Below are 19,033 nucleotides of genomic sequence, written 5' to 3' on the forward strand. Positions count from 1 at the left end.
GTTTCCACTTTTAATATCATCTACTTTTGCATATTAATTAGGAACCATGTGCACTAAGCAATTCTTGTGCACTAAGCAGTTCTTCTGACACAATTGCCCACACAGTGGACTGTATAGCTCAGCCTGCTCTCCTAAGTCTCTTTCCAGTGATAGTCTCCTTGGGAAATCTGGTGAGCAATTGCTTAAACAAGTCCCATCTGCTGAAGTTCAGAGTCTTAACTGTGCTGTTTAAGAGTGTATCCTTCCTCAAGATTCTCAACTCACCTCAAGGCAAGCTGCTCTCTGTGGCTGTATTTGTCACCAGCTTTTCCCTGTTTATGAACAGGAGATCAAAAGGTACATTTCTCCTAGATGGTCTCTCTAATATTTGTGTTAAGAAATTGCCAACCAAGGCAGTCCAGGAACTTTCAGAAATGTCCTTCCCTGCAAGAACTTTACAGAGATGTAATTTTCAATATCAAATAATCTTTCAACCAGAGTGGTTTTCAGATTTTACTAAAAAACCTAGGCTGTCAACAGAAGATCCCAAAAAAACTGCAGCAAAATTTCCCACCTTCAGACAAGCAAGCTGAGCTGCCTTCAGACTCCTTCTCCTGCAGAAACTTCAGTCAATGTAGCAGGGCCTAAATGTTATTTTTTAATAGTTTTCAACACAAAAAGTCTTCCTTGATTATCACATACTGAATTTCTCTCTCAGAGAATCCAGTGTGACTATGTCTGGTAATTGTAGTTAAGAGTGGAGTAGTCCCACTTGTATAGTTTCTGAAAAGGGTGTTTAAGTGAATTGAAGTTTTCTGTCCTGTTTTTAAGCAAATACTTTCCTTAAAAGCAAGTTCTTCTAAAGCCAGGCTTAAGGCAGATAATAAATACTTCTGTAAACATACCAAGTGACTTGTTGCACTTCTGTGCCATCAGTGAGGTGGGTATGATGTTCCACCAGCTGTACATATCCTGTGCCCTTCCTTTGTCCTTTGCTCACTGAATCAGAGTGATTAACTTTGAGAGAGGAGGCCCGTGGAAGAATTCAAAGGATGAGTTCTGACAAAAAATTTGTACCACAATTAACTAATTAAACTTTATCTTGTAGAATACTTCATTTTAAAAGTGCAATATGAGGTTTTATTTAGGTACCTCATTAATCAACATTTAAACAGTAACCTGGAGGGATACATATGTATGTAGATATTCATAAGATATGTACTTTTTTTGTTTGTTTGTGGCATACAGCACAGTCTTGGCACTTGTATGTGTGTTTTTCATCTGATTACAAAGATCTGAAGGAATGTGTGAACCAGATATCTCTGTACTGGAAAACAGCATTGTTATGGTTGCCAGCCAATTAGCATATGTCACACAAATACTTTTATCAGACTTTAGAAAGTCATCTTACGTGAGTTTAACTTTTATTGTGTCTCATCTGAAATGTCATTGTACGACTGTGACATTCAGGTTCTCATTTCACTGGCATGTGTAGCATATACCTCAAAATTCTGCTAATTGTACAGTTTGGTTAAGCAGTTTTCTTTTGCCTGTTTGCTGCCCTACCCTGACCTGCAATTAAGCAAATGAAACCATGTTATTATGTTAATCTGTACTGGAGGCATTAAAGAGTTTTGATTTGGAGTTTGTTTTTTTTCCCTAAGGTGGTGAATTAACTGTATTTGTCATTTAGTTGTACTTAAGGATACCCTTTTTGCCTATGTTTTTCACCCAACATTTAGGTTTCATCACATTTTCTGAAACTGCAAAGATACAGTCCTGAAAATATTCAGTATTTTACATTGAGAGTAAAAGAGAATGATTATACCTATCATATAGGAAAATACTGGTTGATGATCCTACTGGGAGTATCATGTATCAGTTCATTATTCTTGCATGCTAGAATTTATATGTGTCTTTTACCCTTATATTCCTGTTGGTAAATCACATTTAGTTTTGGTTGGCAAATCCTCATAGCACCATAGCTCTACCTGAGAAAAAGCAAAAGTTCTTTTAGATTGTTTCAGTATTGATTTATAGTTTCAAGGGGGTTTTTATGGTATTGAGCTGGTTGTACAAACACATGATCCAGATCTGTGTGTCTGCTGGCATAGAGAAACATCCATATAGGACTGGAATAAGGTTCTTGGTTCCTTAAGATGTCTTCTGTGTGTATATTCTACTCAAAGACCTTTCCTACATTGGAAATGAAGTTCTTCATTAATCATTAGGTCCTGTCTTGGTCTGTGCATGGTTTCCAAGAGTGTCATCTCCTCTCAAAAACAAAAGGTATAAATAGAGCATGAAAATATATTCAGACTAAGGAATTCAATTCCTTTCCATAGAACAGTTTATTACTATTTCTTCAAATTAAATTATTGTGGATATTAGCATGCTTTATGTTTGACAGTATTTAGTATTTGGGAGGTTTTATGGAGTCAATTATCTGACTTAAATAAGTGTATTAGTTATTTAACCCATAGCATGGAGTTCTTCTGAATAGTAATAATTTCAGATTTCTTCTATATGTAAATGAAAGCTATAGGTCTGATAGGCCCTATTTGTCTTTGTCTTTTGGGAAACAAACAAAAAACCTAGGAAGCACAAGTGTAAAATATCTTTACAAGACAAATTAGTGCAGTAAGAGCAGTGTCATTTCATCACAGACTTCAAGAACTTCTGTGACATGAGTGAAGCAGAAATCCTGAGAGCAAGTGAAGGGAATTAAATTCTGAGAATTTCAGAAAGTTTTCCTAAAATGCAAGGAAACTCTTTCAGAAGGAGGCTCATTCTATTGCTTACAGAAAAGAAACCAAATCACTTTGGTATTGAGACTAAGCCCCTTCTCCTTTTGAAGAGTTTTTTTGCTAATTCTCTGAGTCTGAAAAAAAGAATAAATTGTAGAATGGTTTGGGCTGGAAAAGACCTTTAGTTCTGACCCTCCTCCCATGGTCAGGGACACCCTCCACTAGTTCAGGTTGCTCAGTGCCTCATGCAGCTTGAACATTTTCCAGATAAGAGAAGGTTATGGATTGAGCTTATCAATTCCAAAATTAATATTGACCAGTTCCAATTACATTTATACAATTTTTTCTACTTGGTTTATTCTTTATCATTTTAATTTTGTGTCAGGCTGGAAAGACACCATAGAGACTTTGCTGTTTATATCAGACAAAAGGCTTACCAAAAAAATAAAGACTAACTCCTTCGTTTTTTATAGGAGTTAGCAGATTAAACTCCATTGAAAAAGAGTTGTCTTTAAGCTCAGTTTCTATGAAGTCAAGTTAGAGGTCTAGAGTAAGTCAAACCCTTCTGTTACTTACCTCAGTGACTTTCAGCTGAATTTCCAAATGACAGTAATTTGCATCTGTGTTAGACTTCACCAATTCATCATTGTACTTGCTCCTCAGACCTTTCTCCCCACACTCTTTGAACTGAGGTTTCCAGCTGATGACATTTCTGAGACAGTCAGTGACTCTTAACCTGGTGGTTCATCAGTATTGTCATCAGCCACCACTAACCCATGCACTCTCTCCTGACAGCAGCAGTGTATTCAGCACAATATAGATACCAGGGTTATGAGCTATCAGGTGCTGCAGCTGAAAAGCTCAACTGACAAGAGGTACTTTACAATTCCTTGAGAAACTTGGTCTGTGAAATTAATGTCTTTAATTTAGTGATTTAAAGCAGTTGGAAGAAACGCCTACGTGGAGGTTTAATGTGTGTGCATTATTGGCATCAGCTGATATGATATAACCCTTCTAAGGTAAAGACAAATACAGGCTTTGTTTGTTAAAGGAAGTTCAAGATTCCTAGAGTTGTATTCTAATTAGGATTTACCAACTTGTTTAGAGATGTTCATACTTCTTTAAGAAACTGATGAAAAAAATTACAGTGTTTCAGCAGAAAGCATATTGCAATCACAGCAGTCCATTTATTTTTTCAGTCCATTTACTGATGAATTTGCAGTTCTTATTTCGGTGTAGGTGAATTAATAATAAGAAGAGGATAGAGTTTATCTCTGTCCAGAACATTGTTGTGCAGTAATAATAGCAGGCATATTTGTTCCCATAAGCTTGGCTTCCATTATTAATGACATTAAAATCTAGAGTCTGTAATTAATCATTTGAAAGCAACCGTAGTGTAGCACCTTGTTTAGTTTACTTTCAGTTGATTGGTTTTTAAATTCACATTGTTGTTGGTTTATTGTTTTAATATGGTCCTGATCCTGATTTTTTATTAAATGATTCAAATATTAAATGTTGAGTCTACAATCTGGAATGCTCTATGTCAAAAGGGAAACACTTGGAACCTGTGTACAATTTGTGACCTTTTCTCTTACAATAAGTATTTAAACCACAATTTTCAGCTGCAAGCAACACCATTGGAGCAGAAGTGGAGTGTGTAAGTCATTTCCACATCAGCAGAGGTGATGGTGAGCTCTGCTGGCTGAAGTTCCCCAGCCCACACCTGAGAATCTGCCCTTTAAGGTGCTGCAGGCTACAGGCATTGTGTGTTTCGATGCTGGGAAAATTTTAAGTATCAAAAATATCTGATAATTTAAAACAGTGCTTGTCCAACCTGTGCTGGTGACCTTGGTGTCTCAGCAGAGCGGAACTAACTATGGTTTTGAGGAACAAGAAGGGGATAAGACACATTGTAATTATTTACTTTAAGACAATACTCTTTTATTTTTGATGCATGAAGTAACTACCAGGTATCATTTGGTCATACTTGAGCAATATTATTTAGATTTTGTCTAAGTGGCTTATTTTTTTTATTTTCTTCTCTTAGTTTGTAAGACTTGTATCGTTCAGCACTTTGAAGACAGCAATGACTGTCCCAGGTGTGGCAACCAAGTGCATGAGACCAATCCACTAGAAATGTTAAGGTAGGAATCTGTAAGATCTTTATCCTAAAAGGGAAATAATTGTTTTGCTTATTTGTATCATGCATATATTAACTGTTCTAAGCCATATACATTGTCATTTTCTCAGCTCCCACTACGTTCTAAATTAATTTTCTTCGGATATAGTAAAAGGAAGAAACATAATGGAAAGGCACAGAAATAGTGCTTATATTTTACAAGTTTAAAAAAAAAAATCTCTCTATTAAACAAGTAAATGAACCAGATATCTTTTATTCTTTGCATGAAATTAAATTCTAGAGGTTGTTTTTTTTTCAAATTATTTAGGGCATACCTAACCTCATGGCAACTTTTTCTTTTTTGAGCAACATATAAGAAATGAATCATGTTAAAAACAATGTTTTTCAGGACATAAATCTGCCAATCTGTTGAAATCTGCTGTAAGGTTAATGAAAAGACATTCATGAACAAATTTTTACATTAAAAATACCTTTTTAGAGATATTTTGTGAAGAACTTCATGTTTTCCTAGAGTGATGAAGGCATACCCTGTCCTCACTCCCAGCACTATCTCCACTCCACTCCCCAGTATTATTATTTTGTAATACTGTTCTGAACTTAGGAGGACTTATTCTTACATCAATATAAAAATATAAATTCACATCTGGAATTTACTAGGCTTGGTATAATTTCCTGGTGGCATTGGTTTTGTTACAGTTTGTCATACATTGCTTTGATTTTTGACTGATCATTTGTCTACTACCATTCCCATATTTCAGTTATGTACCAAGAGGATAAGTGAAAGAGATTGAATTCAGCAACATTAAAGGGTATTATTGGCCTAAGTCTTTGTCATCTGAATATTTTTGGAAGGGTGGGACTGAGCAGGTTTGTGTAGATTATTTTTCTGATTTCCTGTCAGTTTCTGAGGTGCTGTGTGAATCATAACAGAACATGCTACAGGCTATTAATAAACTGAAAACAAAAGCATTTAGAAATATTTCATTTGTTCTAATAGGACCACTTCATATGAGAAGAAAAATGGATTTTCTGAAACATGTTGTAGATGTTCAGTAAACAAATACTGTTCTTTGAGCAGGAAATTATAGATGGGTAAGGAAGGTTGAGAACACAAGCCAGAAATGTGGGAAGAGCTATTTTCTATGCAATTATTTCCTGAAATTCCTTTTAGAGTCATTTGGTCTCTTTGCCAAGAAATTGGATATAGTTAGTAGTTTCCTGGCTGTATTTTATGAACCAACTTTAAACATTTGCTAAACTAATAACCAGAAGAGCACGTGAGCCATGCAATGGAATGATCTTTCCTGGATGTTGCCTGCATAACTTAATACAAGTCTTACACTCTGACCATGGAGATCAGCCCATCATTGCTAAAGAATGCAGTCATTTTCTGAGAAATAGTGTTGAACATCACATAGTAGTTTTAACTAAGATCTCTCAGATAAGCTTTATAAACTACTTCTAAACTCAGGTCTGAGTAACTTCCTTACTATGTGAGCTTTCTACATGTATCTCTTAGTTGGCAGCACTTAGGGTCTGTTGTAACTACAACATTAAATCTGAAATTCAACTTCGAGCTCTAAAATGAAAATGTAGGAAGAGTGTTAAAGAATTCCCTTTCCCTAATTCATCAGAATTCTGCATTATCAGTACTCCATAGGATCTATGTTGATAATGCCATGAATGCAGACTTTTTTTTCTCTTGCTAGCATACTCCTGTGCATGCAACTTTTCCTGAGCAATAGTCTTAGTTTGGTTGACATTTGCTGATAATTATCAGAGAATATTGATCTTGTAACTCATTCAGTATTATAGAAGAGGTGAAATAAGGAACTGTATTAAGCTGGCAGAAATGTATCTTCTTTCTATATGTTCTGATTTGGAGATTTGGAAGATGTGAGAATAGAAAGAGGTGTCTCTAAAATATCAATGTTCTTGTTTTTGTATTAACAGGAAGTATCATAGTAAATGACTGAGACCACCTCTTTCAAGCAGTTTCATTTTGGAATGGGTTTGGTGTGGGTCACAGAAATACAAATTTTTATGTCAGTGCTTCCGTGTGTGGGTTATGGGAACACTGAAAAATGCATCTGAAATTGAGAATCTTGTAATAAATTCCATTTTTTCCCTAAAGTTTTAGTTTCCCTGCATTTAAAAATCAGATAGAACATTTTTTTTCTTCCCCTTGTCAAAGTATTCATTCTATTGAAAATATTGATTTATCCTCTGTAAAGAAAGAAGGGGTTTTTGTTTAGTTTTTGGAAGAAAATTAAGTCATTGACTAGAATGGGAAGCCACTTCTTGTTTCTAGCATTGTAAATTTGCAAAGTATACGGGATTTTTTTGCTATTTTGGCAGTACTAGTGACTGTTGTTTTGGGCCACTGAAAGTAAATTAAAAAGCGCTAAATGGGAATTTTCAAAAATAAATGAAAGAAAACCAGCATGTATTATACCATTCTGAAGAACAGAGGGATTTTTAATTAAGGTAGTGATGTTCTCTTTTGAAGTCCTTATTTCATTTCTTTTAATGAGTAAATTATGAAGGTTGGAGCTTTCTTAAGAGTGTGAAATGAATTCAGTTTCTAAACCATGCTCCCAAGTTCCCAGTGCTCTGCTGTGGGAAGCTCACAGAAGGCAGTACCATGTAGTTACCTTAGATACTGAGAGAGGAGGCTGCAAGATACTCAAAGGTACAGCTACATTGTCATCTATCAGAAATCAGGCACTCGGACACCCTGCAATTTAAATTTCCTTCTTTTCTGTGACAAAGTGCTCTCTGTGTCACTTTGTTTCATGGGAGGTATGTTTCACTTGCTGAATTTTTGTTGTTGTTGTTGATGTGCCCTTAAGAAGAAGCAATTAAAAATGGATTGTGGTTGTAGCTGAAACATGAATATTCCTGTGGTAGGACTGTATCTGCTGATGAATGACACAGGGAACTAGTGTCAGGACTTGATGGTTGGGTAATGGGTCGAATTGTAAACTTTGTGTAATTTGTACAAGTACAAATTCTGCAAGGAGAACCTTGAATACTCATGTATTTATTTTAAAATAATTGTTATCAATTTATATGGATTCTAGGCATTCCTCAACAATAAAAACATTCAGTCTTACTCCTGCTTTTCAACTGTTGTTGAACAAATGACAGAACAGCTATGTTTAACAGGCCTATAGTGTATTATTAATATCATGTACACATGTGTATGTGTACACAAATATGTAATGTAAAATAATATATTGTTATTGGGATAAAAAATAAGGCAATTTAAAATATGCCAGATTCTGAATGTCAAGGTACTTAGTTTCTCTGTATTACCTAGTATTTAATTTTGTCATGAGTTTTTGTTTAGGCTGTGGGCAATGGGAATTTCTGTTGACTAGAGAGAAGATTAAGGGCAGAGGAAGGAAAAGGAAACAGAATGAAAGCCAGAGGAAACTGAAGGATAAGAGACCAGGAGAGGAAGTAGAACTAGAAAGCAGATGATAAACTGAATGGATAGAAGAGTTGGTTAAATTCAGAGAAAAGGAAAGAAAAGTATTTTAGCTTCAGCAACAGGGATAACTTCTGTGTGTATACTGGAAGGGACCATAATGACTAGTCTTGGCACTAATATCAGGGTATCAGAGGACATGCCTGTGCTGTGTACTCTCCTCTGGTGTACAACACATGGCACATTTAAATAGTTCAAATTAATTATGCTGGGTACTGAGAACTGTCAAGTCAGAGCAGCATGGATGCACTGTGGTCTTCTTTATCCTGCCAAGACTGGTTTGTCTGTGATGTGGTAAGTAGGGAATAGTCTGTTCAGTTTTTCATAACAGGCTTATTACCAAAGCACTTCAACACTTAATATGATAATGGAGTTTATAATTTTCATGCTTACTACTCATGTGCTGGACCTTAAAATTGGATACTACTTTTCCAGTTTGTTCCTTCTATTAACACTATTGCTTGCATGTAATTTCAAAAAATAAAAATTTTAGAGTATAATATTTTTCTTTTTTATTTAATTCTTACCTTTATACATTAAAAAATAAATTCCTTAGTTTTTTTCTATGATAAATCTATTTAGGAGGTGGTTGAGATAAGCTTTAATGCATGTTATCTCCTAAGCTAAAATCAGTTGGCTTTGACAAGACATATTATTTACCAGAAAAATGCTCATTATACAAAATTTTTGTTATTTAGACACTAAAAATACTAAAAATGCTTGTTTCCATTTAATGTGAAATGTATTTTTTCCCTCTGAAAGGCTGGATAACACCTTAGAGGAAATTATATTTAAGTTGGTGCCTGGACTTCGAGAACGTGAGTTTCTCATTTGATTTTGGGAATTGTTTGGGTTGGTGGAGGGGATATGGCTATTTCTAATTATATCCCTGTTGTTGATTTAAAAATTCACATTACTGTTCTTTGATATTAACTAGAGGAACTGCAGCGAGAGATTGAATTTTGGAAGAAAAACAAACCTCAAGAAAATGGACAAGGTGATGATTTTTTTCCCTCTCTCATCTGTGTATTAAGTGACACTGCTTATTAAGACCAGTTTCTTCACTCACATGAGTACATTTTCTTTTCACTGGATTTTAAGATACTACAGAAATTTGTAGTGAATCTGTGCAAATGTATGGGCCTTCACATACTGTTGCTTATCTATCAACCAGTAGGTTAACAAACTCTGTCTGTTTTACCATTGTTTTTATTGGCATTACCCTAGGCTCTCACTTTCAGTGCTCTCACAATTGTCCAGCTGAATTCTTAATTATCTCAACAGAGCAAGACACAGAATTTTTTTACAGAGTTTTTACAAATTACTTTCTGTTACCAAATTTGACCATCTGTTAAGTAGGAGGTTGTCAAGAATTAGTTATGACAAGTAGTAAAACAGTTTCCACACATGCTAAATAATTGTTTTATATAGATTCTACAATGCTTCTTTCTCTTTCTTTCTTTCTTTCTTTCTTTCTTTCTTTCTTTCTTTCTTTCTTTCTTTCTTTCTTTCTTTCTTTCTTTCTTTCTTTCTTTCTTTCTTTCTTTCTTTCTTTCTTCTTTCTTTCTTTCTTTCTTTCTTTCTTTCTTTCTTTCTTTCTTTCTTTCTTTCTTTCTTTCTTTCTTTCTTTCTTTCTTTCTTTCTTTCTTTCTTTCTTTCTTTCTTTCTTTCTTTCTTTCTTTCTTTCTTTCTTTCTTTCTTTCTTTCTTTCTTTCTTTCTTTCTTTCTTTCTTTTTGTTGGGTTTTTTGTTTGTACTTTTTTCCTTTGTTTTGTTTAATTTTTGTAGTTGACCCATGAACTTTGAAACTCAGTATTAAGGTGCTAAGTGAGGACTACATGCAGCTGGTTTTATGCCTCTTTAATTTGATATCAGGTTTTTAATACCATAGCCTATTTGATTTAATTTTAAAGAACTTTTGAAAGATTCTGCTAAGTTTAAAAATAGCTATTTTCAGTAAAGGGTAACTGTCAAGTAAACATCTTATAATATTTTTCTGCATTAATTTCTTTATAATGTCTTCTTTTCAACTTCATAACATTTCATTTTCCTTCTCACAAGTTTTATTGATTTGCATTTGGCATCCATTGTTAGGGACAATGTTATTGTCTCTATTATATAAATAAATTAAGAACTGCAGAACAGTTTAGATGAAATAATATTTGTTTACTGCAGTATACTATGTAGTGTGTACCTGTTCAGTTTTGAAAATATTTTTGTGAGATATAGGCACTTCTTGACTGTTTAGAAAATGGTCTTCTGCTATATACTTAGAAAGAATCAAAAGATAATCTGCAAACATAGAATGTGACTTACTTTTGACCAACTTACTCTTCTGGTTCTTACCTTTCTCTCCTAATTGAATGATAAACCTAGTGTAGGTGAATTATTAAGTGTAGTGAGAGCTTGGACTGTTTTTGTGACTGAAAGGAGGGCTCTAACAAATATTACTTTTGAGTAGCTACAGATGTATCCAACTCCATTAGTGACTGTAGCCTGGGGCTGTGGAACTTTGTCTCTATAAAACATTTGAAAATCATGACAGCTCATTGAGACAAATTATGAGCACTTAAGCTATTTTCTGCCATATACAAGCATTTAGAATCTTGCCTGGGAAGAAATTATTTGCTGAGAATAGTTTCATTTAGAAGAGACTGTTTCAGTTGTCAATACCATGCCCTGCAACCAGATTGTCACTGTAGTTTAAGAGTCTGTCAGTTATGGCCCCTGCCACAGGTCACAGCACAGTTCCTAACCAAAGCATCTAAGAGATGCAAAAAAATCCCAGTACTTAAAATTTTCACATACCAGAAGGAAAAAGCCCCTAACAATAAAGCATTGGTGACTCCTGTAGGAGAGTGGTTACCAAAAAGAATTGATGAATGATGAAATACCATGGTACAGAATAAAAATATTCATTGGTGCTTTCAGCCTGAAGTGAACAAATGCTTGTGAGAGGTGGACTGCACCTGCTCAATTAATAGAGTTTTCTCCCTGGACTTTCAGAAAAGAAAAACTAAAAAAATCTGTAGTTTGATACTGTAAGTTCTCATAGGAAGATGATGGGAGCAAAATGTACATATGATGCACATTCAGCTAAATGTGCCAATAGCTAATAAGGACTTGGGGATAAATCTTTCATAATTACTGACAGCTTAAAAATTGTAAGAGAGAATAGTAATGAATATAGCTTAAAACTCATCTTGAATATGTAAACTGAACAAAGGCAACTAATTACTGTGTCAAGAAACTTAGTCATGGCTTGGTGTTTATTAAAGTTTACATTCTATTTTCTCATCCGAACTCTTCTAAATTCCTTTAGAAGCCTGGTAAGTGCAGGAAAGTAGCAGAACTTGATCTGAAAGTTTTTTGAAAAACATGAAAGCAGCTTATTCAAGTTAATTCTGATAATGTTTTATTCCAACAGAGAGCAGCCTTGCTTTTAAATCAAAATAAGTATGTTGGGGATACAGAAAAAAACCCGAAATGTATACAATAAGATTATTGTATACTGTACTATAAATCTGTAAAACTTACTCCATTTTGTGGTTATTATTTACATACATTGCAGCCTTATTTAGATGTACTTGCTAGTCTTAGCATTTGAGTGCTTACCTTTGCTAAACCTTACTACACTATACAAGGTGTATATATACCCTTTCCAAAGAGTTAGAATTTTAAACCAGGAACCAATAGAACATGTTAACAGCACAGTGAAAGGGGATAACATGTTATAGGCAATTATGTCATTTGTATAAGCTCTGCTAAAAATACACCGACATTTCCTCTTTTCTTGTGTATTTTTTTAAGGGGAAATAAGTAAATATGTGGCTATTTAGTTATAAAATCCTTCTGGAGAGAAACACCTGGAGTTCTTACAGTGACATACTTAGATCTGGTCAAAAGTAGATGAAATCTAAGGTTTAGTTTACCTTTTGATTAAATTACAGGAACTTGTCTTCACTGGATTATTGTGACAGTTAATATATATTGATTAGCCATGTTACTTTAATGTATAAGTATTGGGATAAGTTATTCCACTGTTGATTTTAAAACATTTATTTTTGTCACTGAACTGCCACACTATACACTAGGTTTACATGTCTGAGTGATTGTGATGCATGCATAGTTTTAATTTTTGGACATACCAGAAGTAGACACTTATACCCATTATAGTCCATCAACTAATTATTTTCTGTTCCATAGAAATCTGTTGCTTGCACATTGCCTTAAAATTTCAGTAGTAAAAATTTGTTCCCAGAGATTTTTAAATTGGTCAGTTTAAAAAGGCACTGAATTAAAATTGTGTAAAGTTAATTTGAAGAAAAATTATGGCTCATAAAAATGCTGTATTTCCTTAAATATGTGATTTTTAATTACTTTATACTTAAAAAATATGATCTTCATATTTTACAGATGAAAGTCCAAAAGCTGATAAACCCGAAGTAGATGAGGAGTGTGATGAAAATGAAGAAGATAAAGACTATCACAGGAGTGACCCACAGATTGCAATCTGCCTGGACTGTTTACGTAACAACGGGCAGTCAGGAGATAATGTTGTCAAAGTGAGTAGCAAACATGCTGTGCTGTAGTTATTGATGACAGAATAGCATCTTAGAGGAGCCATTCAAAATAAACCTTAATGTAGTGACCTGTTCCTACTTCCATATTTATTTAGTCCTTCCCTTCGAGGCATTTCAATGCATCTCTGGAATTTTGTGAAAAATGTGGTTCTATACAGAAAGCCGTCTGTGACAGTGGAATTTTTGTTAGTGTGTGGATTACAGTTTTGTAGTCTACAGCCTTTATGGTATATAACTGCATTACACAACAGATTACAGCACACCACAGAGGTATTTATAAAGGTAGCTGTAGGTGAGCTGGCTCATACCTTCAGGATTACTGTTTTAATGTGCCAGAATGAATCTGCTTATCAAATATGTGGCACCCTGAATGACTGGGATCCAGATCTTCTGAGCTGTAAACCTGATTCTGACTCTGATGTGTTGTCTGTGGCCTTGGGGAGATCTTCAGTCTACAAAATGTGTAGAATAATACCTGCCAATTGCTGCCTAAAGAATTAGGGACATTTGGTTTCTATTCCTGAAGGAGATTACCTAACATACTGAGTCTAGAAGAAAGTCTTTAAAAATCAACTTGGATTTTAATGATGTTTTATTAAATTAAAAATGGAAGAATAAAAATATATTTAAGAATTCTTCTAATGAAACTACTTGTATTTTCTGTGTTTTATGTTATAAATATAACTTTGGAGGTTCTTAATACTTCTAAGAAAAGCAACATTTTTTTGATCCCCAGCATTACTAAGACAAACACATAGATTGCTTAAATTCTTCTGGGGGTTTTGGTGGTTTCAGTGGTAGCTGGGTTATGCTTTTTTCTTTCCTTCCTTCTGTATCTTTTAGAAATATCTTTAGAACCAGAGATGGGTCAAAGGAACTTCTTTATCATCTTTAAATTTTGAAAACAAGTGAACAAAAATGAATCTATGGTGTCATTATGAATTAGAAGAGAGTGCAGTAAAATTGGTTACTGGTTGAAAAAATTATCATTTCCAGCTGTTCTTGCACGAAAGATTGCTCACATTTTCCAGAATTTCTAACATGTTTTTCTCTGATTTGTTGCTGTTGCTTTAGGGCTTAATGAAGAAATTTATCCGCTGTTCTACTCGAGTGACCGTGGGAACTATCAAAAAGTTTCTCAGCTTAAAATTAAAACTTCCAAGTTCCTATGAGGTACATTTGAAAGAAAGATGTTTGCATTTTTATTTCCCTGCAACATAATATATTTCTATGAAATTTAATCATGCTTGAACCTGCTTTCCCTCTTTCCAGGAATACAGGAATTTAGACTGAAGCACAGACTATCTCTTCAGCCTGTTCTCTTACAGAAGCCAAAGGCTGCATGAGGGGCATGCTGCCTTTAGCACCAGCAGCAGCCTCCCAGCTTTGGTCAGGGTAGGGCTGAGTTAGCTTTGGTGCACAGGTTATAACTGTACACAGGAGTTTATCACAGTGTCATGACATGCTGACCAGCCTTTTTGGTGTCATTTGGTGTTTAATCTGTCCAGTACCTTAATGGCTTGTGTTACAAAGAATGTGCTTGCTTGAAAATGTTGACTCTTTTTTTTGTCTAAAACTGAGAAATCATTACAGCTCTCATAATAAAAACATTGTTGAACATTTGCAGTGGCAGGCAGCAGTAAGATGCTATAATACAGACATTTAAACTAGACATTTTTCACACTGAGATAATTGTTTTTCTCTTTTGCTTTCATTTAAGGGATGTCTGTATACTTTGAAGTGCATTTTTCTTGTAATTTATGGTTACTTTTGAACTAGATTTTGCAATTTTCTTTACAATCTATATTTTAAATTAAAATTACTGTCCTTCTGGTTTATATCTTTGGATTTGAAAGAGCACTAGCATAGCAAGGTGGCCTTCAAAATGCAGCACAAGGCTTTCTCTTCAAACAGAGACTGTGCAATGTAGCTAAATATAGGAAATGTTTGTCTACTGGTGATTTCATACCTTGGTAGCAGACTTCTGTCTGCTACTTCAAATAAAAACACAAAAGTGAAAACATACCAGTTGAATACCAGTGCACAAAATAGCATATTGTCAGCATGCTGTATTCATCCAGGTTTGATCTAAATGTCTGATGCAATTGTTGTATAATGATAGGACTGGAGAGATTAACTCTGGAGATAGACTTAGCAGTTCATTTAGACTTTAAAATTCTGCATCCCATTGTCTTACTGTTTGTTCTGTTATATTTTAAGCTGGATGTACTATGCAACGGAGAAATCATGGGGAAGGATCATACTATGGAGTTCATCTATATGACAAGATGGAGACTAAGAGGCGAAAACGTAAATGCTGTTATATTATTGATAAATGATGTTTTGGTACATTGATTATAGAGACTATACATGCTGCCACATCTTAGGCCCAAATGTAATCTCTGACCCTTCAAAAAACCCCTGTTTAAGAGTGCCTTCTGCATGTTTTCACAGTTTCTTATGTAAAACCCTATGGATGAAACCCTGCAGCACATACATTGTGTAGATTCTGAAACTTCAAAATAGTGGATGTACAATGTGTACATGCAAGTTCTGCTCAGAGTTTTAATAACTGAAAACACAAGCCCTTGTTCTTTTTCAGCAAATTTGCTTTTGGTGACCTTTTGAGTTACAATAGTTGGGGAATCTGCATCCAGCAGTTCTTCAGTAAGAACTTATTTTATTCAGTCTGAATAAACTGAAAGTGATACTGAAAAATTACTGGTGAAATCTAATTGTTTTATTACTGTTTCTGTTAATACACTACATCTATTTTTTTTTTTATATGCTCTATAACAATAATATTCAGATCACAGCCAGATGTGTTTTTCTTGCTGCATGTGTATATTTTAGAATTGCAGTATTTAACTTTTTAAAAGATTTTTTTTCAGGACTGATATTCACTTGAGTTTAGTGCTGCCTTGTATCTTTAATTTATTTGGTTAGAAGTCATATCCTTCTCTTTCTTTTATGCATTTGTTTGTGTGTGCCTGTTGATTGGTCATCACTCTTTATTGCTTTGTAGTATATGGAAGTTTGTCTATCATGACTAGTGGAGGCTAAATTGGAGTGCAGCTAGGGTTAAGCATTTAACATACCTTAATGTACTGATCTGAAGAAAATTTTAATTTTTTCTGTTCTTTTTTTGTTTTAAGCTTCCTAGTGCTTAGAATAAAAAGCACTGGGGCATGGGCAGAGAAGACAGAGGATTAAACACACTGTAAAGTTAACAGTTCACAAGTTTCCTAAAGTTTTACCTTAATCTGAAGCTGGAGGTGAAAGGATAGGTTTTGATAGGAATTAGGGAGGGTCAATGTATATAGGCAAGTATTCTAGAAATTTGGAAGTAATATTGCACTGAAATTTGGTGATTGCTGAAACCCCAGTATTGCATGAGGAAGGGAGCTTTAACTAGATTTTTTTCCAATACTGCCTTGAAACCAGTGGATGTTTGTTTGGTTTGCCATCTTGTATTGTTGTTAGCATTGGCTGTCCTATTAGGAAGTGTTGAGGCAACAATTGCAGTGATCGTGGAATTTTTTCATGGCATTTCATCCTGCAGCCCTTGCCTACAAATGGACTTTTGGCAGCTACATAAAATTGGAGGCGACAGTAACTATGATCTTGATAAAAAGATATTTGCGCTAAAAATTTTCAAAAATCTCAGAACTATAGTTTTTAACATTTAGTGAATTCAAGAGTTGACAACTCTTGGTTAAGTTTGTAAGTCTATTTTTATATACACAGTATAGCCAGGAATGTGTTCATCTTCTCTTTCATGTAGTTTTAAATCACTCTCTCAAAGTCAAATGTGATTTTGAAGATGAACCTTTAAAAATTCCATTGTGCTGGTAATAAATCCAGAGCTTTTACTGGCATAGCTGTGGACCTTACATGAGATAGACAAGAAAAGGGAAAAAATATCCAATTATTCACTATACAAGTCTTGCCTGTTTTTAAATAAGTAGATTTATTTTAGCCTTTACATTTAAATTTTTTTTTTAAAAATCAATAAATGGTAATGTGTATGTCCAGCTGTGGATGCCTCTTATCTGATCAGAACATCATCTCCTTCGCAGTTTCGGTGTCAGAACTGCTCATCTTCGCAAGTCTGCTCACAGGATGGCACTTTCTATCAGGTAAGAGGCACTCACGACTGTACATACTACAGTCATTAAGGACCTGTCAGCACCTCCATTGTAATTCCACTTGTGGAGTTTTTATCATTCCTTACTACAAAGTGCTAAAACTCTGTGAGCAAGGCCCGAGCATTTTCATTCCTGCAGCACAAACTTTATTCAAAGGATTTACGAATTTGTCTTTGCCTTAGGACAGTTTTTGTGGTTTTGTTTGTGATTTTTTTGAGAGATATCACTCTGTAGGTTGATATCCATATCAGCCTCAAAGGATTATCTACCTCTTCCTATCTCATTCCTCTAACTAAGCAATATTGGGCAGTCATTGGCAAGGGATCAAAAATGAAGAATGTGAATTAAGAGACTACGGTGGTTTCATCTCTTTATGGGAATTCATATGTCCTTTTTGATGGAATAAAAAAAGTTAGATTTTTCTGAACTCTGTTCCTTTCACATTTTTAAAATTAGAAATGGAATAATCTCTAGAAGCAAAACCTCCAGAACTGCAAACTGAAGCTGATTTCAAAGTTTCACTGACCAATCTGGTTCCCAAACAGTATTCAGTTTCCTCATTGAGAATTTTGATTTGAACTGATTTCTAAAAGTTACTTTGCAACTTCAGAATACTATTTTCATCTTGATTAAAATTGAGAGTCAGTAGTAGAGGGTCACTCCCCACTAGTGATGGAAGTTAACTACTGCACTCATGCCTCCTTCGATAATTAGAATTGTCCCAGCATAGTGCACTTGGTTTATACAGTTCTGTGATTTTGTTTGCTAAAACACTGAGCCTCACTGGTTTACTTGGCAGTTTCAGTGTAGTGATTCTCTGTCTTTACCTGTGTGCACTTCCAATTAGATCTGCACACTTTTAGAGACAATTTTTATACTCAAAGTCAAAAAACATGTGAAACAGCATTTAAATGATATGGTAGTAATGTCCTGGGCAAAGAAAAAATTAATCAAAGACCAAGTAATTTATGACACCACAGATAGATGTTTGTTAATTGCACATGCAGAATACACGTGGTGCTCCCTGTCCTCTCTGCTAAATACTCCTGGTACTGTTAATACTTCTGGGTTTGCCTTGTGATTTCTCTGAACTCCAATTTGTAAATCCCCTGCAAGTGTGACCAATTTAGTTCTGGTGATATTTCACTATCATAGCATGGAAAGTTTATTAACTTTGTAGTTTTCTGAAGCTGTATCTTTGTTTCTTCACCTCTGTTGCATTTGAAGGATGAAGAAAGGATAGCTTCTGTAATAATTCTTTATATTTCCAAATTTGGAATTAAGAAACTTAAATTAACTTTGTTTCTTGGTTGTATGGCAGAGAAGTATTTAAGGCCATACAGCTGCTGAGACAATGAGATTTGCCAGGGTTTTATGCTATAGAAAATATCCAGGATGCTAATGAAGTTAAGAGGAAAACTTGAGACAAATGAAATGCTGGCAGACTGAAAAATAAGGTTGAGTGAAACAACAATTTGAGCAGCTAGTGCCCAGATATTCTACAGCCCTTTTGGGAAATCCATCCACTCTTGCCTTCCATTCCACGAGTTCTATCCAACTTAGGGATCCAAGAGGCTGATTTGCTTTTGTTTTTGTTTTTGTTTTTTTCCCTTGGTAGGAATTAATAAAAGTTTATCACTAGATCTGAGATTAAGGAGTTTGGATTTGGGGGAGAAGGTCATCTCTCAGAAAACCAACTGGCAGCAAATTGACCTTCTTTATACTTTAGCTAGGGAGCCTCTGTATATAAATTTCAAAGTACATCACCTGTAAATATGCTTTGGTTTAGAAAGTATAAAATGTCAAGATTGCTTTTTATCAAACACAGCAGCACAGAAATAAGACTTGTTTGAGCACTCCCAGGTATAAATGTAATAAAACATAAATATTGAAATATATAAAAGCAGATACAGAAACTGTATATCAGTGACAAATAGCTAATAG

General features: G+C 34.6%; 1 protein-coding gene and 1 long non-coding RNA gene across 5 annotated transcripts in view; both read left to right on the forward strand.

Moving 5' to 3' along the window:
* PCGF5 (polycomb group ring finger 5) overlaps positions 1 to 19,033 on the forward strand; it is a 65,890-nt gene that overhangs the window by 37,116 nt on the left and 9,741 nt on the right. For 3 of the 4 annotated variants that reach the window (XM_079312898.1, XM_079312899.1, XM_079312897.1), the window contains 7 exons: positions 4,774 to 4,870; positions 9,122 to 9,177; positions 9,297 to 9,356; positions 12,775 to 12,923; positions 14,016 to 14,114; positions 15,162 to 15,251; positions 17,021 to 17,080. In XM_079312898.1, the coding sequence (XP_079169024.1) occupies positions 4,774 to 4,870; positions 9,122 to 9,177; positions 9,297 to 9,356; positions 12,775 to 12,923; positions 14,016 to 14,114; positions 15,162 to 15,251; positions 17,021 to 17,080 (611 nt within the window). The remainder of the gene's footprint in view (positions 1 to 4,773; positions 4,871 to 9,121; positions 9,178 to 9,296; positions 9,357 to 12,774; positions 12,924 to 14,015; positions 14,115 to 15,161; positions 15,252 to 17,020; positions 17,081 to 19,033) is intronic. The other variant, XM_079312900.1, reaches the window with a different exon arrangement.
* LOC306805284 lies at positions 18,331 to 19,025 on the forward strand. The gene is made up of 2 exons (XR_013775178.1): positions 18,331 to 18,703; positions 18,823 to 19,025. It is a non-coding gene; the product is annotated as an uncharacterized lncRNA (long non-coding RNA).

This window comes from Erithacus rubecula (assembly GCF_903797595.1).
Source record: "Erithacus rubecula genome assembly, chromosome: 9".
NCBI lineage: Eukaryota > Metazoa > Chordata > Aves > Passeriformes > Muscicapidae > Erithacus > Erithacus rubecula.